Source organism: Synchiropus splendidus, chromosome 3 (genome assembly GCF_027744825.2).
Source record: "Synchiropus splendidus isolate RoL2022-P1 chromosome 3, RoL_Sspl_1.0, whole genome shotgun sequence".
NCBI lineage: Eukaryota > Metazoa > Chordata > Actinopteri > Syngnathiformes > Callionymidae > Synchiropus > Synchiropus splendidus.
The window spans coordinates 25,719,370-25,746,698 of NC_071336.1; the positions used below are offsets into that span (position 1 = coordinate 25,719,370).

At 41.2% G+C, this 27,329-nt stretch overlaps 2 protein-coding genes across 4 annotated transcripts in view; both read right to left on the reverse strand.

The window, feature by feature from the left end:
* Window positions 1-2,099: 2,099 nt before the first annotated feature.
* rab18a (RAB18A, member RAS oncogene family) lies at window positions 2,100-12,772 on the reverse strand. The gene is made up of 7 exons (XM_053861048.1): window positions 12,577-12,772; window positions 9,873-9,928; window positions 6,634-6,695; window positions 6,375-6,447; window positions 5,497-5,615; window positions 5,049-5,115; window positions 2,100-3,547 (listed from the first exon to the last, which is right to left on the reverse strand). Exons 1-7 carry the CDS (start codon window positions 12,642-12,644, stop codon window positions 3,378-3,380), a joined length of 615 nt encoding a protein of 204 aa, XP_053717023.1. The 5' UTR covers window positions 12,645-12,772; the 3' UTR covers window positions 2,100-3,377.
* A 1,265-nt stretch (window positions 12,773-14,037) lies between these two features.
* The window catches only part of itgb1a (integrin, beta 1a), a 30,357-nt gene continuing 17,065 nt past the window's right edge, over window positions 14,038-27,329 (reverse strand). For all 3 annotated transcript variants that reach the window (XM_053859201.1, XM_053859202.1, XM_053859203.1), the window contains exons 3-16: window positions 26,954-27,039; window positions 26,058-26,277; window positions 25,822-25,992; window positions 24,783-25,021; window positions 24,382-24,537; window positions 24,216-24,311; window positions 23,304-23,393; window positions 23,016-23,156; window positions 21,775-21,977; window positions 21,462-21,700; window positions 21,173-21,395; window positions 18,381-18,616; window positions 18,061-18,227; window positions 14,038-15,940 (exon numbers count right to left, since the gene is read on the reverse strand). In XM_053859201.1, coding sequence (XP_053715176.1) covers window positions 15,875-15,940; window positions 18,061-18,227; window positions 18,381-18,616; window positions 21,173-21,395; window positions 21,462-21,700; window positions 21,775-21,977; window positions 23,016-23,156; window positions 23,304-23,393; window positions 24,216-24,311; window positions 24,382-24,537; window positions 24,783-25,021; window positions 25,822-25,992; window positions 26,058-26,277; window positions 26,954-27,039 — 2,333 coding nt within the window. In that variant the 3' untranslated portion in view covers window positions 14,038-15,874. The remainder of the gene's footprint in view (window positions 15,941-18,060; window positions 18,228-18,380; window positions 18,617-21,172; window positions 21,396-21,461; window positions 21,701-21,774; window positions 21,978-23,015; window positions 23,157-23,303; window positions 23,394-24,215; window positions 24,312-24,381; window positions 24,538-24,782; window positions 25,022-25,821; window positions 25,993-26,057; window positions 26,278-26,953; window positions 27,040-27,329) is intronic.

The following is a 27,329-nucleotide window of genomic DNA, read 5'->3' on the forward strand; positions in this document are numbered from 1 at the left end:
CATGGCCGTCTTCTCTAATCCTGAAGGGCCATCGCTGCCGTCCAGGGAGCAGAAGACTCAGAACTAACCAGAGCCAGATCTGTTCAGATGCAGACAGCAGGACAGAAAGTCGTCCATCAAACTGCCGAACAGAGCTGTGCAGGACTGGGAGCGCAGGGCGGGTTGACAAGGACATTTGGCATGTGAGCTATTGTGCCAAACACAGTTTCTCATCCTCCCTCATATCCATCACAGCACAGCCAGTGGAGGTCCACGGACCAGAAACCACAACGCTACGTGGGCTGCTGCCAACTGTTTGGCTTGTGACCCCCTACAGCGAAACAGTACTGAACCGTTGCATTTGTTTCTTATGTGGGCTGTGACTAAGTTCCACTCTGGAGTTATGTTCTTTCCCTCTGTCATTATATACGTTTTGTTTCACGCTCCGTTTCAGTTATTGGACAAGGCAGGAAGCGAAAGCAACGGCTGAGGTGGACTCGCAACCAGGATCCATCCCAAGATGGGAGCGACTCAAATCTGCCTTTAACATTCTGCCAAGTTTTCAATTTGTTCGGGATTTTAAACCAAAAGGAGCGAACTGTTATATTTCTCTGAATCAAAACGTCCACTTTTTTTAATAGAAACCAGCAGTGACAGGTTGTTGGACGACTCGGAGTCTCTGCCTTGTAGCAGAAGTAAAATGATGAGGATTAAACAAACACATTCTTAGTTACATTCTTTTAATTACAATACCGCCGTTTATCCGGCTCGTCACATTAGCGAGCGTGTTATTCTTCTTTACAGAGAATTATTGCTTTTGGAAAGTGGAAAATTTGCTTTGGACGTCAGGCTGGACCAGACAAGCGTGTGGATGATTTCCCCCGTGGGCTCCCTTCACACCTTTTTGACAGCTTATCAAAAAGAAAATAAAGTTGGACGGCAAACTGCTTGTTCCGAACACAACTTTAATGTGACTTGAACAGATTTTTTTTTTCTTAAAAAAATGAATGTAAATCCAATACAACTGAATGGAAAAAAAATCTGTTATACTGGCCAATTTTTCGTAAAGAAAAAAAATCAAATTACACACAGTAAACTGAGTAAAGCTTTTTCTCTCGTAAGAAAACCGAAGCAAAATACAAAGCTTCCTGCTAACCGGATTAGCATTTTTAGTTTGAAACTTCCTTTAAAACCTTTATTAATGATGAAGCTTGGAGCAGGTTTCAGAGCTCAATAGGTGCCGCTCATTGACACTAAAATGAGATTACAGCTTCATGAAGCTTCATTTTTAAACTATAGACCTAGGATCGAAAAAAAAAAAAAAGGAATGGAGGTCTATGGGGTGACCGTCCCATAGACCTCCATTCATGTTTTTCATGCTCTGGATAACACGTGCTGTAACCTCAATTTGAGTGATAAAAAATAATGTGGGTTTTGACTATGTTTGTCATGTAATGTATGATGTATAAATTATTATATGTGAGATCTATGGCATATTTCAAGCTAGATCAGTAAATAGGTTTTATCTCTCCATTGACTGCCGGTCATAGTTTTTGGTTAACTTGAGGCGGAAGTAGAGGAGCGCTCCTCATAATGTTTTAGTTGCAATTGTTGCATTGCGTTTTGGGACTTGCATGAGTGGAGCTGTTCAATAGCTTTTTCAGGACACGACAATCGCACCAGAACAGCTGACATTTATCCAGACTCAGAGCAGAGGAAGCGTGGCGCTGCGCTATGTTGCACCACATGAAGGCTTGCTGTTTGACTGAGACATACTTTCAGACAGCGGCCTGAGATGTGGCTGAAGATGAAGGATGTGCTCTTGCGGCCAAGACAGACCCCTTCAAAAAAAAAAATCACTCAGGAATGAAACACATCCCAGCGAAAGCACTGCTGAAGTGATGTGCAGCTGCAGCAGTGTTTCCTGAACGCTCTGCCAAAAAAAAGGATGATTTAGATAGATCACACGTCTGGTGTCCGGGGCTTCTTTGGACACTGTTTAAACAAGGGGTCTTTATAGTGAGGACAGGGGGAATGTGAAGGGCGCAGAGCAAAGAAGCCGTCACCTAACAGCGACATTTCCAACGTGGCAACCATGACAGCAGAGTCATGGAATACACCGCGAATCGTGGAAAACACAGAACTTCATTATGGACGAGCGTGGGCAGCAGTTTTCATTGAAAAAAAGAGGTTTATTCAGTTTAATATAGAGGGCAGGTCATATGTTTACATTCAGCTGTACAGTTCGTTCCTGAATTCTCCCGCTTTATTCCTAAAATACACACAATTTACAAGGTTCGTCGTCGAAAGATAACAGCTAGACTAGTCAAGTAAAAGTGAGACTCCTTTCAAGGTAACACTTAAAACCTGTTTTTCCATTTGCAGCTTAACATAAGTTAATAGGTAAAAGCCTGTAGAGAAGATGTTCGGACAAACAAAGAATGGCACTCATGCAATTGGACACGCAAAAATAACTTTTTCTTCTCCGTCCTCTTTTGAACTACAGCTCTCAGAACACGCAGCAACACATGGGCACAACCAACAAGGTCGCGGGTGCAGGAGCTTCACTGCTCCACGGTGACACGGGTGCTGTAAAATCCATTAGCCATGTAGAGCCTCTGCTTTTCACTTTCCATCCTCGGCAGAAGCAGCCACATGACTCACTGTCCTGTTTAATATTGAACACTTTCCGTTGTCCCCGCCCGGGTCCAGAAGATCCGAGGTGAGCGACCGCAGCCGTGATACCTCCGATATTGCCTCTCAGATCGAGAGCGTGCCAGCAAGGGGCACTTCATTAAAGCAGCGCAAAAAAACAGACATGCAATTCAAGATGTTCCCTTTTTTCAGCAGTGGAAAGCCTGCTGCTCGCCACACGCTTTGATTTATGCTCCTTCCAAAATAAAAAAGTCAATTTAAGTAGTGTATCCCAGACTAATGAGGCAGTGGTGTTAAAACGAAGACGTGTCACAAACTCTTAACCGAGTGTTGCAACGGAGGCGGTTCGGGTAGATCGGCCTGTCGGCGAGATAAGCAGCAAACGCGACATGGGAGGGGCGATGCTAAAATAAAAAAGGCATGAGGGAAACAGGCATGCGCAGGTCGGGGGTGGAACAGCCAGCATTCATCGCATCACAGTTGAAGTAGAAATGAAGTTTGCTTCCATGTTAAATCTCTCTCTAAGAAACTTCAGCAAAGGAAAAGCATCTGAGAGGAGAGCAGGCCGAGCCGGTCCAGCGCCGCGTGCAAACGTGTTGAGTGTGTGTAAACATGGGTCAAGTGTGTGGACGGCAGCGCTCAGCAGCGCCTCGGCCGGTGAGGAGATCTTTCATGTCGTCGTGAATGCTCAAGGGTCTGAAGCCGTTTGCTCATGTTGGGATGTGTGAACACGTGCGTGTGGTCTAGACCAGGGAGCAGTAGCCGCCGCAGGATCCGCCTCCTGCATCCTCGTCGCTGAGCTGCACGCCTCTGCCGTGAGTCTCGCTCTGCCACAAACCTGGTGTCTGGATGATCTTCTCCACCAGCTCCTCGAACGCACACTGCACTCCGTCTCTGGTCTTCGCACTGGCTTCTGCATAAAGGCAACATGGAGAGCTTAGGAAACAACAGTCACACGATAGCAACACAGCTGCGCAACTTAATAATTTAAGAAGCCGTTTTGTCACCATGCACAACAACATATTTACAAAAGGGGAACCTGAACGTCAGATTAGAAAAAAAGTTTAAGTGAATATTTATATTCACATATTTGTCAAAGAGAAGCTAAGTTTACAGAGGGGATATAAATGATCTCACATCAATCATGTACATGGTAAGTGAAGTGAGAAGAAGTGATATGTTGATAAGCAGCGATTTAGGGTTGACACAGGAGTAAAATGCACAATTCAAAACAGATAAATAATGGTCATATCATCCACGTAACCTTCACAAGACAGTGACTGTGATAAGTTGAAGTCAAAAACAGGGATTCCAGCTATAGCGCTTTGACCTGTTTAAAACGAGTGAAACCTTTTGAATATCAATAAAACACACATTCAACAGTTCTTGGATGAATTTGAGAAAAGTCTTATTACATTTACAAATATCTGGTCATTTAAACTTCTACGGTGCTGAGGTTGGCGTTACTTTAAATACGCCTGACTCCTATAAAAACGTTTGCTTATCCAACAACAAGGCCGCAACAGGCTGCAAGCAAATAGCACACATCACATGGGGAAATATAAACCATATTTAAATATGCAATTCTACCATTATTGTTCAATACTGCATTTATTTAGAACTTTTCAACAACTGGAATTCTGTTTTTACTACTGTATAATGTTTTCATAGCGTAAGACGACTGAGAAAAGACAGACATCTTCTGCTGTGTCATTACTGGGGAAGTTACCGTGCAAGAGTGGCTTGTAAAACTACAGGTAGTTCAGCTTGGCGGTAGCTTGAACAGATTTGTTTTTGCCCTTGAAAAACATAGTTTTTTTCAATACAACTGTCGCTTTAACGCAATGTTAAATCACAATGTATACACACCACTACAGCCTGCGAAAACTTGACATGTTGACATAAGTCATGACAGAATTGATGCATCAATGCAACACAAAGCATGAGCTCAAATATGGCAATGGCTCGACTTGCACGGTCAAGGCCACATGGTTTAACAACAAAAAATGGCCCTAAAAGTAGTCAAAGTTACTTGACGCAGGACAAAATATGAATGTAGCTTAAATACCAGCAAGATCAACTACATGCAGCGCAAGTCTCCATTGTCTAACTTGAGATAAACAAGACGCTAATGCCAAGTACTGTTGTTTAATAACTGGCTCACGCAGACATTGTTAATGGTCTTCAACTGGATAGATATTAGTTTCAATAATAATTTGACACTGAAATACAAAACTGATATTTGTGCATTTAAAAATGGTGTCCACAGCTGAAATCTGGATATTTATTTTGCTCAGAAAATTCTAAATTTAGCAACTATTTTATAAATAGTGGAATTCTTTGCATTTCTCAGCAAGTGCAGGAGTCACCCATTCGCCGCAGGTCTGTGGGAGTGGGGAATCCTCCCGACTTACCTATAAAAAGCATGGAATGTTTCCTTGCGAACTTCAGGCCCACAGATCTGTCTAGCTCGTGGTTTTCCTAAAACAAAGGGAGAGGTAATGGCTGGGTCTGCTGGGCGGAGCAGCGGGGAAAAGTGAGTTTAACAGACAAAGAACAGGACACAATAAATTCATAATAGTCTACTTAGAGGGCACTTTTGTCCCCACTGACTGACTCTGGTGTCTTGCTCGGAACAAGAGCTGCCAAAAGCATTGAGAGTGGGTCTTTTAATTCAGTAATGCGTCAACCAGCTGGGGAAAATTATTCTCTTTTGCAATTTAGCGCCAAGTTCTGTGGGATTATAGGTGTAGTTAATGAGGAAAAAAAGAGATGAAGACAGCTTCATATGTGATACATTTCTCTCCTCGCTTCATCAGTAGCCGAGCAGAAACATGAGAGTAAAAACCCTTTGCCTCCAACCTTATCTATTTTGTTTCCGACCAGCATTTTCACCAGCTCGTTTCGCGTGCAGTACGTCTCCAGCTCGTTCAGCCAGTTGTCCAGCTTGGCAAAGGTTTCCCTGCGCGTCACGTCGTAGACTGCAGAACACAGCAGATCACAATCGATCAGGATCAAAATTCATTTGGATTGTTCCAGTTTCATCTTGCGTAAATCATGATATCCACATTTAAAATCCTGTAACCATGATTGTTGTTGAGTGAATTTTGATGGTCTCTGGAGCGGCTCATAACGTGAAGGAATGAGAATGGCCCAACCCATTTGGTGACTGAACAATAGCACTATGTATCAACAACATGTAAATAAAGACTCTCTCTTCTTCTTCTCTGTTTGTTTTGAGTCTGACTGAATCCCAAAACATTCAACAACAGCTAAAATGCTTCCCGATTTCCTTCATTATCCAACTTTATTTTCCCATTCTTCCTTCTCTGACTGGCTTTTCCAACCTGGGCTGCATCAGATGTACGCAATTATATAAATGAATTCATTAGCTTTGAAAATAAATGAGGTGGGAAAGTGCAGTCGACAAAAACAAAGAGCAGACAATAACACGCTGGACGGTCTCAGCAGACAGAAAAAAAAAGGCTTCTGTTTCCCAACATCATTAGAGCGGGTACAAACCACAAGGCTGCAGAGGAAGTCTGTTTAAAAGTTTTAGGATTGTCCCTGTGAGTCTGCATATAAACAAGCTCGTCCTCACCAAATGACATAAACTCGCTGCCAGAGAGTGAGAAAGTGTGTGGGAGCCCAGTCGCAGGATGAAAATCTATCACTCTTTAAAAGCAGGTTTATGCCTAAAACACAGGGTCTCAGGGACAGACGTCAGCAGGTTGGCTTACCCAGAATGACCCCCTGAGCACCACGGTAGTAGCTGGGCGTCAGGGTGCGGAAGCGTTCCTGACCGGCAGTGTCCTGGAAAAGACAAAAAAATACATCACTTGAAATAGAGCAAAAGCTGGACACACGGACATGAACAACTCAACAGGCAATAAACGTGTTACGCTGTCGCCACCTGCTGGCGACTTGAGGTAACCTCTGACTGAGCGCCATGGAGATGCGATTGAGGTGAAATGAATCTTCATGAAGCTCGTTTCTCACCCAGATGGCCAGCTTTGCCTTGTTCCCGTCCACAGTGATGGTCTTGACTTTGAAGTCGACACCTGAGTGAGAGAAAGGTCAGTCATCGTCATGGTGACCTGGCTCAACTGTCACAGACATCAACTATCATTGGGGACAAATCCTCCATTTGAGGATCTTCATCTTCTGCTGACCTTGAATTAAAGCAAGCAACCGAAAGAGTTTCATGGCAAACAACACTTGAAACACTGTTTTTCTAACTGTTGACAAAAAAACCTTCATACACTTGCGCTTGCCTCACCAGGAAAACTTCCTCAGCGCGAGCAACCTGCGGTGTTTGGACGTCAAGTCGACTCAAGTTTATCGCTCACTGACAGATTCAGACGTACACGTGTGACCGGTTGTTTTCACTTTAGGGAGCCATGTTTGGGGCCAAAACAGAGAGAGAGGAGGCTTGAAGAAGCACAACACGCTCTCTATCACTCACACATGCCGCACACACGAAGGAAAACACAGACAATATTTTAATAACAGGAAATTAAGAAGGCTTTGAGATGACCTAAGAAAAGTTTCGCTCGTAGCCACTGGCCACTGGATACAGTAAGTTGAAGGTTACATTTTGTATGCAGACATATGCAACTTCTATTCAATATGCCAGCCATGCTGGCATGTCCCAAGACAACTGCTTTACTTCTAAATTCCAAAAGCCATTTTTGTGAACACATATATGGCAATACAGTAGTGCAGTTGATTCCAGCTACTTTTTTTCTTCTAACCCAAGTACTTTTTCAGTACATTTGCGTGGCTTTCCACTCCACAGTTCTCCCACAGGCCAACAACTGGACACTCCAGGAAGGAAGAGTCACCAAGGCTCGGTGATGAAAGTCAGTATATGTGAGTGAGTGTTTGTTGTCTGGCAACCTGTCTAGGATGTCAACCTGCTACAAGCAGCACCAACCCAGTGACATTATTAAAGATTGGTCAAAATTAAACAAAGCATGAAGATGCATTTGAAACACTATTATTGCCAACTATTTCCTGGTTTTCCTGCATGACAGTTCCCTTCCAACTCCTCCATTATTACATCACTCTTTACTGCTTTTTATGTTTCCATAATTTGAGAATAGTATAATTCACTGTCTCCATGTCTTTGAGTATATTTATATTATACATTAAAAGCTGACAAAATAATTGGCAGTTACTTGAAAGTAACTGCAAGGAACACAGCAACACTTAATCTCCTATTTCAATCCAAAGCTTTCACCCTAGCAAAAAGTTGAAACCAGTTTCCACCTCAAAGAAAACTATACGACCAGCTAAAAAAAAAAGTTTCTTACTTTGAGGCAACATAAAGATTAATAAGATTGGCAGATTGTTCTTCAGTCTGGAAGACTAACGATGTAACTTTCACTAAATAAGATCGACTGAGCAGCTGTGCCATTCTCATCCACCTCATTTATTTTCAATAAAACCTGATAGCTGTGGCTGCGAATGTGACGGCCATTATCAAGACGTTCAAGCCAAGAATACACAACAGTCGCTCGCAGAGCCGTGCAATGAACCTTCGTGACTTGGACTGCTAAACAAGTAAAGAAAACATTTGTATGACTTAAATGTTTTGCCCGTGGCTGAGCAACAGATATGTAAAGTGAGCGCGGTCGATGAAGCCAGCTCAGATCCTGGACCAGATACCGGTTCACTGGATAGTTAAGGGAGAATAATGGAACCCATCTGCCAGCGCCGGCACCAGTCTGAGCTTTGGAAACGAACAAACCAATGAGATGAAGTGAAAAATTCAAGACGGATTTGTGCGCTCATCTGCAGTGTTTTGAATGTAACAGGATAAACAGAAAGGAAGGTTTTATTGTGATAGCAACCTTTTGGAAAATCTGAGTCACTATGTTGCTATTTGGCGTAGAAAGTCGTTTGATGGGCTGAGAAATACTTTACCAGTGCTACACCCAAACACGGCTGCTAGGGTGGTACGAAATGGAACTGTGGACAACTATGTACCGCTTAATATTTTCATCCAAAGTCCAGACATCTGCAGAACCACCACCTCACTTTCCAACACTGTTTTTGTCTGAGATATTCTAGGGTTTAAAACCTTAATGAAATGCCTTTTAAACTCATTGGTCATGACTGTGTTGTTTATAGACAGCTTGAAACAAAACCAAATTTGGTGACGATGATTGCGGATGAAACCATAGGCTTTTGCGTCACCAGAAATGAGACTAGGAATGCAGTCACACTCCACCTTGCCTCAGGTGCACTACCTGTAACTAGTTATTACACACTCCAGACTAGAGCTTTACTAAATCTAACAGTATCTCAGACAATTGCCACGGTGAAAACAAGCTAGCTTTAAGAGCAATCAAACATTTCAGTTGTTCTTTTCCTTGGTGTCAATATGCAATATACAAATCTGGAGCTGCTAAACGCAACTACAGTTATTTCCAGACTATAAAGCACACCGCAATATTAGCCGCACCCGCTGAATTTGAGAAGGAAAACAGATCTTGTTCATACATGAGCCGCAGGTTCAGTGGTGCTGTCTGCACTGTAGAAAGGTCAGTGGTGGACCTGGCTTAAGAACGCTTTTCAAAACTAGTTTTGAAAATGGGGTCCTGCATCCAGCAGAAACAAGCTGTATAATACGGAGGGTCTTGATTTATCCACGCTCACAATAGACAAGGTGAAGCTCTCCAGCCGGTATCAAGTCAGCGGCCACAACCCGACTCGCTTGTCTTAACGTCAGACTTTTGTGCTGAATGCAATCATTTATTGACATTAAAGCCCTCAAAATGCCCAAAAGCGCCCAAAGTTCCGACACCACTGCCGGTCTCAGCGGCTTGTCCTTGATTCCAGATCTCCAGGAGATTGACTCTGTTAACGGAGCTGCGGACACGTGGGCGAAAACGGCGCATTTTGAGGGCTTTAAGGGTAAATAAAAGGCTCTGATTTCATCGCCTCTGATTTAATATGATTTCTGCTCGTAAAAATCCATACATTAGCCACGCTGTTGTATAAGCCACATGGGCTCAGACTGCTAGAAAAAAGTAGCGGCTTATTGTCCAGAAATTACTGAATTTGGAAAGAGTCATTTATAGCCAAATTTTCCACGGAGCTAACTCTAACTGAGGAAACAACAATGACTTCCATAAACAGATTGTTGACGCTGCTCTTCTATTAAAAATTGTTCCTTGAATGATTCATCACTGATTTTCAGTGTAACTGAATCTCACTTGAGTGTTACTCACCTATTGTTGCCGACTGCTCGGGGTCAAAGGTGTCATCTGTGAATCTTAAAAGCAAGCTGTTGACCAGAACAGAAACAAAAGGTCAGGTCAGTATAACTCAGCGACAGACAGGAATCTTGTTTTTTTCCCTTCTCTTCACAGACACAGCCATATCTTCTACTAATCAGGGCCACCTTGCACAATTTCTGGATGACATCATGGGGAGATCATGGTGAGGAGGCCAGGGTTCATCTCTTAGCTATGACTAATCAACCTCAGACACTTTTAATTTCCAAAGTCATTACGTGGAAAAGCTGTTTTCTTTCAACCCAAACAAAGAAATTTGTTTTACTCTGCAACGCCAACAGCAGGAAGCTGGAGCGACGAGTGTTTATTGTTTGAGATCCACACAGGCCGATGAGCTGCTGGTGCAGACAGCCAAGTCCCAAATGTGTTCTGTGCAGTTCATTGGTGAGGTGAAAGGAAAACGCTGAACTAGCTGCCAGGTGAAAATCTCCAGGACCATTCGGAGGCCTCTACGGGTCGACTAATGACATCTATATAAGCAGTTTAAAAGTGAGGGCTACCTGCTTGATGACAAGACAAGTGGAGCCTGAAAATATTCACAACAATCAGGTTAATCATCATCATCATTATTTTTAAGTATCGGAAAACAGGCTGGACATCCATCCCCAGGCTCTTCAACCAGTTCAGACCGTGACCATCTGAAGAGTGAAAGAGGAGCATCTGATCTAATCTCTAGCAAAGAAACCCATATGAAGAAAGGCTATTTAACCAGAGTAGAATTTGAATTTAGATGGTTATTTTCATTTTTTTTATGAAGAGGTAATATATTGTTTAACTACATCAACACATCATGTGAGTTACACAGCTTTAAATAACAAAACCTCTGCCAATAAAGAATCCTTGACATAAAAATTTGTGGATCCAGACGGTTATCCGGGTCATTCCCAAAATTCAATCATTTGTTCCATGTCCCATTTTACGTTCCTCTGGAATTTCATGAATAAGTGTAACAGTAACAGTGAATAATGCGTTTTTTTGAGCACAGACAAACCAACGTCGCTGAAACAGAACTAAAACTTAATTTCCTGACCGGACTCAAACCCAGGCCTCGGTGGTGGAGCGCAGAATCCTAACCCATAAATGTCCAGGGAGTATGAAGAGCTTGAACAGAATTCCTGAAATGATGACTAAACCATTCCATATAATTCATTCCTTGTTCCATTTTCAACTTTCCCTGAAAATTTCATCAAAATTAGGTCCATAACTTTTCAGGTTATTTAGAACACAGACAAACAAACCACCACTGTCGACAACATAACCTCCTTGGCTGAGGAAATGAATGGAAACTGTTTCATGAACTCAAATGATGACGGCGGGAGAATTCAATGACATCCACATTCAGAGGTAAGAAAAGTTATGTTAAACCCCAAAGCTGCATCGGAAGGATGAACGGATGACAACAGAGCAGCCAGACCTCTGCCTGGAGAGAGACAGTGCAGGAAATAGCTTATACTGAATGCAATATAACTAAACCTACCCAGTTTTGGAAGTGGCATGATGAGTTTAAATATTTAGTTGGAATATATTTCCAAGGTCAATTATATCTTGAGAACATTTCTAGAAGCTCTAGTCGGTGTTGATTGATGCAATACAAGACATCTTTTTAATTCACCTGTGCCAAAATAGATACACAACAAGGATGTGGTTGCTTTAACACCTTTGGTAAAGTGCACACCAGGTGCAACGGTTGGTTTGAACATGTGCAATAGTGCAGAGGATCTGACAACGGCTAAAGGTCGCAGGAAGGAACAAGGTGTCTCGAAGAAGCAGGTGGGGTCTGATTCAGCTGTGTTGTTTACAATACAGTACAGTTGGTAGAGGAAAAGAATCCAAGGCAGACATTGACTGATTGACATTGACAGTGAAAATAAGAGAAGCTAACCTACTGATATATGGCATAATATGTCATGGCTGTGTTTTTTTTTTTTTTTTTTTTTTAAATAATCTGAAATTGACTGCAGGTGGCAGTTTCATATTAAAGGTTAGATGATCACTTCAAAAAACCAAAAAATCAGTTTATCAAGGTGAATATTTGAAGTACATGGATCACCACGGTGAATCATATTTAAAGGACAAAAATCATCTTAACTTTAAAATGCTATTTTATGATGTGTGCTCATGAATACGTCACTCAAACAAGCAGGGTCTTCTTTACTGGTCACTGTTAAAAAAAACTTTTTTTTTTTTTTTTTTACCAACAAACTAAAGCACAAACATGTAACTTCAATGTAAGTTTTCAGGTTGACCTGTGTTGATTCCCAGTATTCTTGTGATGAGGACACCCACTTTAGGGTCCAGTGGGCATTAAAACCTCCGCAGTGAGGCATTGCAGTACGGAATTCTGACATATATTCATTCGTATATACTGCACTTGAACAACGTTGGTGACCATAACACAAGATTTGTGCTGTTTTCGAGGAGAACAAACGATGTCACCCTTGGATAACGGATGCTACCTCTGGCTTGCACGACAAAACACAAGTACTCATGCAACATACAACGGGGAAAAGCCGTGTTTACATAGAAAATAATAACCAAAGGTGACAAACGAAACAGTACAATACGCGGTTTAGCAACTAGTCAACATGTGGCTAACGTGCTAACAGCTAACGCCACGACATCGATATCGTTTGCTCACCTCGACTTGCCAACGCCACTTTCGCCGATGATCAATATTTTTAAGGTGGTTAGAACGTCGTCTTCCATGGTTCTTCGACGACTCGCTGCGGTCTTCTTCTGTTGTTAAGTAAGACGATGCACAAATTGTCAGACCGATGTTCCTGTTTACAGCTAGAAGCAGAGATGGTAGGTCCACTGTAGCGGTGAGATGTCTCACTCCCACCAGATCCTGCAGGACCTTCCTCACTTCCGTGTCTAGATAACGGTTACGTAATAACAAATCACTGGTTAATGTAAATGTAATTAATGTTACTGAGTAAGTCACTTAAAATGGATTAAGAATACGATAATAGAAACAAATGTAAAAGCTGGGTTTGGGGGGTAAGGAAGAGGGTGAAGTGTGGATCAATTCATGGGCGGGTGCACTGATGACGATGACCTTTAGAGGGTAAAAGGTCAAATAATTTTATGTGTCTCAAAACGTATAATACTTCGGCGCATGTGTGCATCTGCAGTTTATATATGCCCTAGTGTACTAAAAAGAAACATCCCCTTTATTGGTTATTGGTTTCTTCACTTCACTCTCCACTTTCCTCCTGTATAGCTTGTTGACTTTTGCTTCAAAATAAACATTCAACATGGGCAAAAATGAGGTAATATTAAATGAGAAATGTGAAAGGAATATTGTTAAAATGGTTTTGTTTTGATTTAAATATATTCCAGGAATATATTCCAGGAAACTCGCTGAGAAGTATTGCAGGGAAACATCTGTAACACATACTGTAGCGTCATTCTTCAGCCCAGATCTGTTGCTGGGCCAGGGAGTCTCAAGGATCTTCACAAAAAGTGGGCATTTTCAGTCAGAACTATATATATATATATATATATATATATATATATATATATATATATATATATAGTCATTTTGTTTGCAAGCATTCCTCACAGACATAAAATTATTATAATAATTTATATCATTAATGATTTGATTTATGATCCATTTTCAAGGTAAAACAATGTCTGTCACATATTTGTTTCTCCGCCAATTGAATAAGCCCTTAAACAATGTGTAATAACATAAATGGACCAATAAACAATCATTTTTTGAAGTTTGGTTTTAAGAATGAACAGTTTTCTCACACATTGATATTGTCCACTTCTTTTTCATTGTCTACAGTCCCAGTAAATAATGTAGCTGCAATCCACTTTAGATTCTGAGGAAAGTGGACACTGACTCCAACAACCACAACCTACTTCCCAAGGAGACTTGTATCTAGTCAGTCACCGAGCATGTCACCTCGTCTTTGCAGGAAAATTCTGCAGCTCCTCTAGGAAGACACTTTTGGACAGACCTTGTGTGAAAAATGAATGACGCTTCCCATTTATTACTGAAGTCCTCCCACACAACATTCAAAACAAGACGGCATTTTCTGTACTATGACTCATTCACAGCACCATCATATGTCATGTAGAAACACCATCAGAAACACATTTTGTACTTTATTTAATAAATAACAGCAGGGTGGTCGGGGGAAGGGGCATGAAAGACAAGGCACTTGGCAACATGGAGCATGAGTGGGTGTGTATGTGACGCAGGACTTGCAATGAAGAGTGGAAGCTACAGAAGCCGACAGAAAGACACATACTCGATGCCAGAGACAAAAACACAGGAGAGGACCTGAGAGTAATAAAGTCATTATAGTTAGTCAGTACATCATGTCCGCTTAGCGATGAAAATAACTCAACAATTAACCATCTGTGACAAGTGGAACACTGTGCCTTTGCGATCACACAATCTGAGCTGACATTTAAATCGCTTCCTAAAACCTTCAAAATACAGAACGCTTGATAGGTGTGCATGTTGTGACCAAGAAGAAACTGGTCACACTGCACCATGACGTCACAAAACAATTTTACTTTGATCTATATACTTGTAACAAATAAGTTACCCACACCGGTGCGTCACAGAGTGAACAGGACATCGCTTGTTTTAAATTCTGTGAAGGATTCTTTTTGTAAAATACACTTCGTTTCCACTGAGCAATACAGATATTGCTCTTCACCAGTTAAAATACTGTTTAAAGTTCCCTACATAACTCACACATAACACGTGTGTAAATATTTGTGTCATAAATTAGCGGCGTCATTAGCATCCTCAAGTTATTGCTAACAGTAGCAACAGCACACAAACATTCATGGGCTAGTTATTCATCAACATGCATCTGCTTTTTGAGAGTATGGTATTATTATGTGTAGCCAGATGTCTCTTATGTTTTGACATCAGAAGATCATCATTACTATGTAAGAATAAACAACACAGGCTATTCAAAAATCTGTAATCTGACTGAATATAAAAACAAAAACATAGAATAAACTGAAGTTTGATGACTTCTAGGGCTGGCAATAGATTAAAAATTTTCATTGCGATGAATCGCATTGGATGTGAGTTAACTCAGGATTAATGGCAAATTACCCACACATTTCCTGTCTGTACTCTGTGTAACTTAAAGGAAGATTTTATCAACACAAGAGTGACTATTGATGTTTAACATGTTATGCTAGTATGTTTTAGAATCTTTCCAGTGGCTCTGAGGTGATTCAAAGAATGTTCTTTACAGTATCTGTCATGTTGAATTTTGTAGTAAACACATGTTGATGACATGATAATATTTCATTGTTCTCATAAAACTATTTATGATTTGTCTAATCTCTTAATAAGATTACATATTCATCACAATACATTATATGTACGATGATTTCATGTGAGTCATTTCAACACTGGTTGCTACATGAATACGAGTAGGTTTTGCGTTTGCGTTTAGAACAAGTACCCTAAGAAAAAACAGTCATGAATAGTTGACAGCAATATGATTAAACCCTTCTTGTCTCAACCGACTCTTAAATCTTTCTGTGGTTTCACTATATACACACCTGTATAAGTCGAACTACCCACTCTGACGATATACATATTAAACTCCTCAGGTCCTGCCTGGACACAGAAACACACACGGGGACGTCAGTGCACACACGGATGCCAGGAGAGAGAAGGCCGACATTACTTTTACGCACATTGGGTTGATAAAAAAAAAAAATCATCCGCCTCAAGTCCTTTGGCAGCAATGACTCCAGCAAAAATATATATTCACATACTGTACATCTAAAATACCACGAAAAGCATATAAACGTGTTAGTAAAAATACAGATGCCGTGTGTGTTATAATGTTGAAGCGACATGAAGAATCGATAAAATAAATGTCCCTCAGAGCCCAAACTGAAGGAGAATACTGCAGTCGTTCCATGCTGGATGGGAGAGTTCATCATTTGCCTTCGTATTTGGGGTTGACCACAGTTGTGACGGCACTTTTGTAGATGGGGTTTTCGCCCTGCAGACAGAGGGAGATTGTTATTGAGTCGCCAGATGTACGACAGGCAAGACAAAACAGATTATTAGCTTGGCAAACATGTCAACACAGCAACGTTAAATACAAGCCATGAAGCCTGTTGAGCCACAAGAGAAGATGACGGTTGGCATTTTTGAATGAAGCATTTTCACATTCCGCTGTGTTGGTATGATCCTGAGGTGGGTTCAATTTTAAATTTCAGAAGAGGCCACATTATATATTGTATTGAGGGACCGACCAGCCAAAACAAAGGATGAGAAAATGTGAAAAATACTTATGACAGCGGAAAATGATTAAAATAATTCTAATATATTGCATGATTTTTTTATTTACTTAGTGTACTTTTTAAAAATTTTCTCAATGGTTTCGTTCACTTTATTTGAAAGGGGGACAATATTTACCAAGAGCAAAAATTTAAAAAACATTTTAGTTTACAAAAAACAACACAAACATTATAGCTTAGGGGAGTGTCACACAAATAAAATACCTCAGACATAAACAAAAAAAGATGAAAGAGAGAGAAAGAAGAAAGAAAATAAAAATCTTTCATGATCAAATCTTTAGCTTCACGCCACATAAATACAAGCAGACTCTGGAATATACAGATTTTAAAATATTTAAAATCTCATCATTACAATTACTCTGCAGCAATGTTCTGCCGCAGAACACACCTCCAGTAAATTCATCATTTCACACACTCATGCAGTCACACCAAGGCCTCAGTACTAGTAGTAGGTCACACTGCCTGAAATAAGAAGAGCGAAAGCACAGAGTGCACAAACCAGCAGTCCATGCAGGAAAAGAGGAGGAACAGTACAAACTTAAAGAGCAGCAGCTTTACGTCCATAGCTGGGGTTCTGGAACTTATTGATAGGACTCTTGTATATTGGGTTCTCACTCTACGAGTGGAGGGTGATGACAGGAAGAGGAGAAAGCAACAGGATAAAACAAGGCAGAAAAGGTAAGAAATGGAAATGACAAATGCAATGAAAATAAACATTTGTAATGTGAATCACGAAACACTACGATCCATATTACTACTGAATTGTTCGTTTGTAAGCAACCCACAAAACAGACCAATGAATTTGACACAGACTTTGAGACAGAATTTGATTTCGGTGGTTTTCTGCAGGCCCTCCGGGATTTACAAATGTTCTGAATTTGGTTTAAAAGCAAATACATGGCGGAGAACTAAACACAAGACACATTTAAATGGCTAAAATGAATCACAAAGATTACAGCTATGAACCAGGCTTGAACCTAGCAGAAAGAAGAAAAATGACACCAGGAGGTGGTAAACAACAGAACCTTTCATATCAAGTAAGATACGAAATGTATAAAAGAACGCTTTCTAATCTATAATATAATGTATGTAACTATCAGTCATTATGGACTGATAGTTACAGGAATCTAAATTTTTCCTTTATCCATTTTTCCACCTTTAACTATGGTGGTTTTTGTTAACATTTGTTACTGTAGTTACATAGCTATTTAGGTTATAAAAAACAGACAAACAAACAAAAAAAACAGAGGCAAGACCATCGAAATTTGAACACCATCCAGTTATAATAATTCCAATATAACTCCAATAATAATAATAATAATAATAATAATAATAATTATTATTATTATTATTATTATTAAAACTATGGTTAATGTCTACAAGAATTACTACAATTTGATTCTTTTAAGTAAAACTTAACACAGCAAAATCGCAAGAGGACCAAATGATGAAAAATGGACACTTGAAAAGGAACTGTGAATGGAACCACAGTCAAGGATTGAAAATTGAATTAGACAAGCTTTAAGGTCATGGAAAAAAAACTTGCACTGAGAGGTAGAAGTTGAAATGTTGTAATACTGTATCTAGCCACTAGGTGGAAGCAAACAGTAACAAAAAAAGAATGAAGAAACCACAGCTGACGTTCACACGAGCTTATATTCCACAGCGGCAGACACTCCCTGGAAAGTAGTGCATAGAATTTCAAAAGCAGTCAACAGAGCCTTTTCCTCGATGAGCAACACAGACAGACCGAATATTCAATCCACCCTGAAAAGTATGTGCCGCACTAAATTCCTGAAATCTCTTGCGGTTCACTCACCGTGTCCCACTTTGCGTTCATCTTCTCCTTCTCAAACTTGGCGAACTCCCGTCTGTCATGGATAATCATCAGCAGCTTCCAGATGAGCAGCAGAGCGAGGCCGATCAGGACGATCCCGGCGACGACGCCCGCCACGATGGGGATGATGTCAGGCCCAGAGGGGCAGTCTGCGGAGCACAGCGGGGGGAGTCGTTTGACAAAACAGTCAAACCATAACAAGTTGGCAGGTGGAAAATAAACCCCATCGAGCAGCTGTGCATACAAATGGCTTCAGTTTTCCAGAATCCAAAACACATTCCTCCCCAGGTTAGTTAGCTCACCCAGGTTTTCCACCACGTGGACCACCTTCTCTGTGTTGTTCTTCACGGCGTAGGTGTAGTAGACCCAGCAGTCATTGGCGTCGCGCTCCTTGCAGTGCATCACAGGGTAGACGTCGTCGTTGGGTTGGGGCAGCTTTTCCCGGTCCTTCACCTTGATCAGTTTGAAGTGGCTGCACTCTTCCTCACACTTCTCCTTAGTCATCCCGGTCCCGAACGCCCGGCAGATGACACAGTTTCTGGACACAGCACAGAATCGTGCTCAGCTTGAATCACATTAGTTAGTATGACAAACAATCTCTATCGTGTCACTACTTCATGCACTAGTTTTAAAGCAATTTTGGTCTAAAAATTGTTCTTGCTGAATTCATTATCGAACATCAACAATTAAGTGCCTTTTTTGTTTCTTCATATTCGAAACCAAATTCAGAACAAGGAAAGTAAATTTAAATTCATTCATAATTAGCACTAAAGTTACACCAGTGAGAGCAACTACAGTACAGTTGATTATGGCAGAAATGTGCTTGAAAACATACACAAAATGTACTTGTGCAGTGCTTTCATGTCTTGTTCTTAAGTGGAGGAAACAAAAAAAGAAAATGAAAAGCAAAGGATCACTTTCAAGGACTGTCCCAATGGGGCCTAAGAAGTTTCCTTTGATGCCAGCGTCTGTCTCCCAGACACATTTAATAGAAACTTCTGCCTTTCTTGGGGAATTCAGCTAATAAATTTGAAATATAAATAAAGTTGGAAATGTGAGGTGAATCAAGATTGTAGTTCATATTCCATCGTATTCAAATGCTAGCTTCATAGTGGACTGGGTCGGACCCAATCTCACAGAGAAGCTTGCCATACAAGCAAAGTCGGGCACTTCCTGCTCTGTTGCTTTATGTATGAACTGACTGTCAACTTCTGCTTTACCAGGGTTGCTGGCACCAATCCCAGCTGCCACATGTGAGAGGTGGTGGTCACGGCGTGTGGCCACTCGGTCACCCACATACGAACAATAAAGCTACTCAAGTGTCTTCAGTAATTTGTGAAATTTGTGTGTGAGGATGTAGCCAGAACATGCAGTGCATTACCTAATCTAAACATTTTTCTTGCAATTCAATCGCAGTTACTGTGCTATTTACAGTGATTTTCAGTCCACCAACTCTTCTTATGTCTGCTTTGTAAATGACTTTAGCAGAGCCTAAATCACATGTACTGATCACTCAACAGTTCTCAACAGAGCTCCATGTTGGTTTGGAAGTAACTCTAGATGGATCATACAAGTAGCCAAATTTGGCAGTGAACTTTGTGTGTCTTCCCAGCAACATCTTGAGGTGCTGTATTAATGGGTGAGAATGTGGAAACTGGTTTCACGTCAGTAATTGTCATCTATGGACAATGCAGCAAGCTTGAAGCATGAGCTCAGCTCAGCTGAAAGCCTTAAACCTTCCACATCTGAATGGCCTGCAGGCAACTTCATCTTGAAATAAACAATATGACAACTGTAACAAAAGCTTAAACTGTCACAGAGGTCAAACCTCAATCACAGCTCAGACCCGTGAGTCACACACACACACACCTCTATAGACCCTGTAATAAACCCACACATGACTTCTGATGATGACAATGAGAGTATTCATTCACTGTTTTGGAAGCGAGAAATTCTTCACTCTTAATTCCTCGGTGAGCTAATCAAATATACATATAAAGACTGAGCTATTTGAAATGTGCCATTAATTCTAATATTTAACATAAAATGTGGTTTAGTTTCATCTGGAGTGATGCATTTGTCCTTCTATTCTGAGGACTGGAGTTAGTGAAGGAAATGTTTTGCATACTTATATAACCTCAGTGTCTAATGTTCCACAGTTGGTCTCCAACAAAAATAGCTTTACTCTAAGCCTATTTTCAGTAGATGGTCCACAGAACATTCTGATTCTACTCGTGGGGAATTATGCAGCATGAACTTCAATAGTACAAAGGAATACTAGAAAAAGTACTAGAACAATACTTTAAAAATATCCTAAAGACCACGTTATATTATATGAGAAAGAAAAAAAATATTGCAGAGCAAAATAAATAAACAAACTTTCTTAAATATAAAAATAAAAACAGAGGAGGAAAAAAAAACCAACTTCTTTTTAATCCAGGGCAAAAACTAAATATTTTTAAAGGAACAGAGGAGATTCATTAAATGTATCACTGGCCAGAGAGGTCATGATAAAACTAAGATATGAATCTTATCCATCTGAAAAAAGATACAAATGAATACAATATATTGTTCTTTGTCTTTCAGCATTTCCTATCAGGGCTGCCAGATAGTCAGATCCTCCATTTCCACAGTAACATGGCGCCGCACACAGTTTCAGCAGCAGCAGTATGTCAGCTGATGTTTTATCTCACAAACTGCTTTGTACTTTAATTTTGTTGTACTTCTTCCAATGACAAATATCTACTGTATTCTATACTCCACCACATCCATGAACACCAATGGTTGTCCTCCTTTGATCTTTACCGGGTGACTTCTGTCATCACATCTGTCACTCCCTGTATGAATAGCAGTAGGGGTATTGTTTTTATGATTCTGTATGTATGTTTTCAATCTACTTTCGTTGCTGTCAGTCTTTTTGATCATCTGTTTTTTTTTCTATTCAATCATATTCAGTCAATCAACCATGAGGGCATCTTCTTATTTTGTTCAACCAAAATAATCATTTCACATGAAGAAACAAAAGTTTTATTTGCATTAAATGAAAAGAAACAAATTCTTCCAAATGAGAGAAAGACGAGTGGACAACACTTACTTGAGTTCAGAACACACTCCAGGACAGGTGGGGCATGTTTCGCAGGTCGGGCCTTGAAACTTGGGGTCAGTGCACTTACAAGTGCCACATTCGCAGACTCCTCTGCCGTTACAAATGGCCTGGTTGCTGGCCATACACGTGCTGACGTCCAAAGAGCAGTCACAGGCACTTCCGGTCCAGTTCTCGTCGCAGACACACACCCTGCAGTCGCAGCGGCCGTGACCTTCAAGACAAAACCTCCGCTCACTTCTTGTTTTGTTACATAGAGCTGCGTTGACTTGCTGCTCACCTCCGCACAGTTTGTTTCCAGAGCGGTCACAGTTGAAGTTGTCGCACTCGCAGTACTGACCGCTGTACCTCTCCTCCGGGTTATCCCTCACTTTACATTCACAGTTGCCACACACACACTCTCCATTGTTGCTGCAGACGTCGGTACCGTTGTCTTTGCGGCAGGTTCGGTCCATATCCTCAGTGGCGACGTCATTACTGCTGCACTCACATAACTGGCCCACTCGCCCTTCATTACACCTGAAAATGAAAGACGTATGAGCACCTATCGCTTTAACTTGAACTCCAGTTGTCACGCCAGAGCCGGAACTCACTTGCAGGCGCCACATTCGAAGGTCCCATTACCAAAGAAGCAGACCTCGCTGTCCTTCACGCCGTCCTTGTGACACTCACACTCACAGATGAAGTTCAGGGTGATCTCCACCTCTTCGGTGAATCCGAGCGGCTTGATTGTTATCGTCTCAGGCTTGCCTTGTTTTGGGCAGCCCTGAGACGTCACACTGATGGAAAACGTTACCTAAAAGTACAAAAAAAAAATACTGAAATGAATTGAATGAATTATTATTTTTATAGATGAAAACAAAAACAAGTGTTATTAAAGTGTCATTAAACACACAAGACTTTATAACTAGACTTGGGCTAGAAGTATACATTTGAAACTAGTAGACTAATACAGTAGGAGACTTCAGAGGTCGGCTTTCGATGTCGACCTTTAGGGAGGAGCTTTGATCTCATGTGGCCTTCTGGAAGACGTATTGCACACATAAACACGGGGAGGGTTTCAGTCAGACAGCGGCTGGCAGTTACAGACCCTGATGGTAGCGTCCATATTTCCTCTTAATGCAATAAAGCATCATCAGTTTCAATAACCAGAGATGGGATACATACATTAGGGTGACCTGCTCTTTAAAGGTGAAGCGTATCACTGTGATTTGTTTAAATAAAAACTGTTTCCCTCCAACGTTGAACCAAGGGAAAGCTCTTTTTTTTCTCATTAATGGCTTTAATAATCAATGATGTGGCGCTCGAACATAATAATATGTATGACAGGATTGGAATTAATGCTAAACTAATTATATGACCTACTTTGTCCTAGAAAATGTGACGCAGAAGTGATGAGTAGCATGTTATGCTGTGCATGATCCAAGTCAAAGAACAGACAGATCTGAAGCTGATGCTTAAAGACATCAAAGACTAATTTAATCCTCAGTGAAGGAGTCGCTCAGAAATCTTGGGGTCATTTCGGCCTACTGACCCCAGCTTTCACTCTCACAAAGGAATTTAACCCAATGGGTTGCAGTAGACTGTCTCCCTTTCAAGCCACCCCCACAGATTGTCATCCGCTGACTCTTTTGTGTCCAACAGGTCACCATGTGCTTGCAGTACAAACCATGTCGTTGGCCTCTCTAAATTATACTTATCTGCTTTGTATGAACAAACAAATGAATTTGTCAACAGAAAAGACGGCGTCGGTTAAATAAACATCTTAAAAGTTGAACTTATTGATAACAAAAAAAAAAAATTCAGAAACACAAAATCTCATTCCGTCTCTCACCTTATCCCCAATAGAGATATTGGAGCACTTCCGTCCATTTTCTCCTTCGCTCACCAATCCGTTCTTACAGCGGGAAGTATATGAGATGGTCACTCCCTCTGGAAGCTTGCTGTTCTCCAAAATCACCTCAGAAGAGAGAGACTGCCCAAAAGAATGGAGATAGCAAAATGAATGTTGTGATTTCCTGCAATGGAATGCCAGGTTTGTTGACATCAAGCCCCGACGCTTGGATGAAGTGTTTACAAAGAGATAAGACGGTTCCAAGACGCTGACTGTGAGAGGACTTACGTTGTAAGCGTCAATAATGAGGTTGATCACGTTGCTGGAGTTGGCGGAGAGCGTGCCGACCGCTGACTTTGGTATCAGATTTTTCAGCTCCTGTGGGGGTCATGTGAAGTTCTTAAAACATGTCACAAGAATTCCATCACCAGCCGTCAGGAGCTGTGCAATATATTTCTTTCCGTTATTCGGCGGCTGAACACTGATTCCAACCCCGTTATTATGAGATTGTTATGGTTCTGAAGCATGGTAAAGCTACTGTGAGGCAGCGTAATGAAAGGACGCTGATCAGAGTCAGATGGAGCTCAGAGCAGGAGGAAACAATCAGAGCTCCAAGACACTGCAAACTCACAACAGATGCATCGACCCGGGCACATTTATTTTGAAAACAGTGGAGGATCTTCAAAATGTACACAAGCGAAAACAGGCGATGAAAGTATGAGGAAGATAAGCAGCAATTATATAACAACAATGGCAACCAAGTACAACATTCCACACAGCACTGACTGAATTTGAAGCACTGCTATCGCTGACTGTATAATACAAAAAAATGTGTTAAGAAATAAGTGAAATTATTATCCAACAAGGGTTACTGTAAGCCTCAGAGAATTGCTACGCTACAGTTGGCCTCCAAAAACCTGCTGATTTACTCTGTAGACGTAGAGAAGGGCTTGTTCATGCAGTACTTCCTCCAGTACTGCAGGGGGAGCAGCTTGCAAGGGCTATGCATTGCCATGAAGTAACATATCTACTTTGGTGAATAATTTTCTATTGAGAAGTTGATTCTGATTTTTGTGCGATACAAAACAAATGTTCCAAAAACACTCCTCTTCAGACATAATTCAAGCGCCTGTAGTTGAACTTCAGAACAGAACAGTTCTGGCCCTTCCATCAGTAAGTTTCCTTAACAAAACCACCCACCTGGTAAACTGGCTGGAACTCCTCTGTCACCGCAAATATGGTCTGAATGTTGTTGTCACTCAGCTTCTGAACCAGGTGAGCAATAGAAGGGTAGTCCTATGGAAAGCAAGAGGAAATGAGAAGAGTCGCTCACAGATATGCAGGAGACAGTCAGACTCCTACTCACATAATAGTGGCTCATGGTGTACATGTTGTTCTCCAGGTGACACTTGCCATCGTTGGGCAGCACGATGCCTCCAAGTTTGCCATCGCCTGCAAAGTGGAAGCCGGCGTCGGTGGAGAAAACCAGCAGACGAGTCACATTCCTCCATCCGATTTGCTCCTGAAGCATGGAGATGTTGTTAAAAGGGAATTGAGGGAAATATCTGCTTCCACTTAGATCTCAGAGGGTAATGGAGAGCTGGAGGAATACTGCAGATTATCGCTGTGTCCTAATAAATCTCATAAACACCAACTAGTCATAAAACAATCTACTGCAGCGTATAAATGTGTTTATTGCTGTTGTATCCCTCCGAGCAAGAGGAGCGGAACTAAACTGCATAACAAAGGGGGAGTGTTTTTTCTTACCCCACACACAGCCACTTGCATGATGGCGTCGAACCCTCCCTCAGGGGAATCCAGGTTTCCAGAGATGTGCTGCTGGCCCACCAGCGTGTTGAACTTTTTACCGTCACTGGTAAGTTTCAGGACGTTCTTGTAGCTGAAGGGGCTGGTGCAGTTCTGATCGCCCGTGCAAGGGTTCAACAGCTTAGCTGGGGTCGTGCTGATGTAGGGCATCACGGTTTTCTCCACAAAAGAACCAAAACCTTAAAGGAAAATCCAAAGGAATGCATTTTTTGATAAGGTAAAATGACCCAATCGAGAGGTCAGTGAACTCTCAAAGGTCCAGTATATTTGTACAGGTCAAAGAGAGTTCACTTCATCTTGGGAGGTGGAACATTCTTTTGAGTGGGTGCAGTAAAATACGACTGCGTCATATGTCCATATGAGCATTGTACGGTCGATAGACCCCATCACATCCTTTAAGTGGGGATGACACAGACGTTATGTTGATATAATAAATTACATAAACGTCCCACTCGCCTTTCTAGATGCATTTAAAAAAGTAGGTCAATCTGCTGAGGTACTAAACTGCATTGACAACTATGAACCATGCACAGCATGACATCACTAACAAAGGACATATTTTCTAGAGTTGACTCATTCACAATGCGCATGTTTTTGTGGATATCAATGTTTAATGTGGCGTACAATAGCTTTCAAAATGTTTACTTTTTACATTAAATGCTAATCGGGATAGTGTAAAGCCATTAGAAGGTAGGAGTCCAAACATACACTGTCGTAGTCTAGATACACAAAACTGATGGGTCACGCGCTTCAACACTAATACAGCATATAGCTCAGTTCATACGCGACTGTGAATAAGTAACATATTGCAAAAAAATAAAAAATCCAAATCCAATGACGAATAAAGTTTGGATGGCAGTCGACAAGACAGTATGGATGATCCTGACCAGCTAAATATAAAGGTCATCCCTAAATCTTGTGCATCCATTCTTTCACTGCATGAAAACATCAGAGAAGGGACGTCAGCAGCTGCTCTTACCTATCCGAAAGTCAGATGTGATCTTCTCCATCTCCAGCATTAAACTAGTGCCCAGGTTCTTCACGTTCTCCAGGTCGTCCTTCATGGAGTATGAGAGGTCCATCAAATAGTAAAGGTCGATGGGGTAGTCTTCTGCCCGTTTGAACGTGAGGTTGAAAGACTGGGGCTCGCCTGCGTAGACCATGTCAGTGTCAAATATCCATGTGAAGTTGTGACTGACGTCAGAAGCTACTCACCAGATCGCAGTTTGAGGCTGATTTTCTGAGGTTGGATCTGAGTGATCTCTTCTGGTTTCAGTTTCTCGGCTCCCTTTTGGCGGTTGGTCACCTTTTTGTCCTTGAGTGTCTTGCGTTCTCCCCGTGGGTTCTCGATCATGTTCTCATTGCAGCCTCGGTTCTTCAGGGACTGCAGTTCGTCACATCTGGTGGACACAGTCTCCCCTCGTTCCAGGAAGTCCTAATGTTGCAACAAAAAATATTCAGTCAAATAACGGTCATACAAAAAAAAATCTGATTTTCAGACTAAATTAGAAAAAAGCTTTACATCTAATGATTCCACCACAAACACACATGCGATGTGAAGAAGAGGCCTCACGAAGTGAAAAAGAAAACCTTCAATCCAGAGCTGGTCACATGATCAGATGTGCCTTTCATCATTGAAAATAAATGGGGGAATCTTTTACAACATCTACAAATCCAAATGAACCTACATCCCAAAAAAAAACAAATAACTTTTCAGTTAGTTTGTTTCCAACCAACCTTGAGGTTCCATTTAAATACTTACTTATTCTGCTAGCAAACACATTAACAGCCCTAATACATGAGGTGAAATAAGAATAACAATAATAGAGGAAAAATATGAAGTAAAAATGAAGACAAAAAAGTGCACTTATGGGGACCTAAATACAAGGTAACATAAGCAACATATGTGCAATAATTAAGGTATAGTAAATAAAAAAATAATAATTTTAATACTAATTACTGATCATGGCAAAACCCTTTCATTTTAAATCACAAGAAACTGAGGATTTAATCAGAGCAAACAACGTAGATGTGAAGATAAAACAATCCATGACGCTACAGTGAATTGTCAAGGTTTTAACTTGGGTTGCTGACGTCTGTGATTCACGTACCGGGTCTGTACACCAGCCGCACTTGGCTCCGGCCTGGATGCACTCCCCGCAGTATTTGGCGTTGGCGTTGATGCACTCATTGCCCTCTGCATGGAAAACAAAGAGAGAGCAGAAGAGGAGGCCGAGTCAGTGGGCGCAGCGCTTTAAGCCCCTCTGTGTTTACACGTCAGTTCATCTGGAACACTGAGGCTCTATCGTAATTGGAGACAGTGATGGAATATTTCAGTCGTTTCCATTCTGCCGAGGCGAAGCAGCGGTTTTTGATGACGCTGCTTCCACAACAAGAGCGAATGAAATCCTGCAGGAAACGTATATGTTAAAGCAGTTTCTGACTGTTCTATTTTCAGTTTGGGACTTTGATGGCGTCACAGTGTTC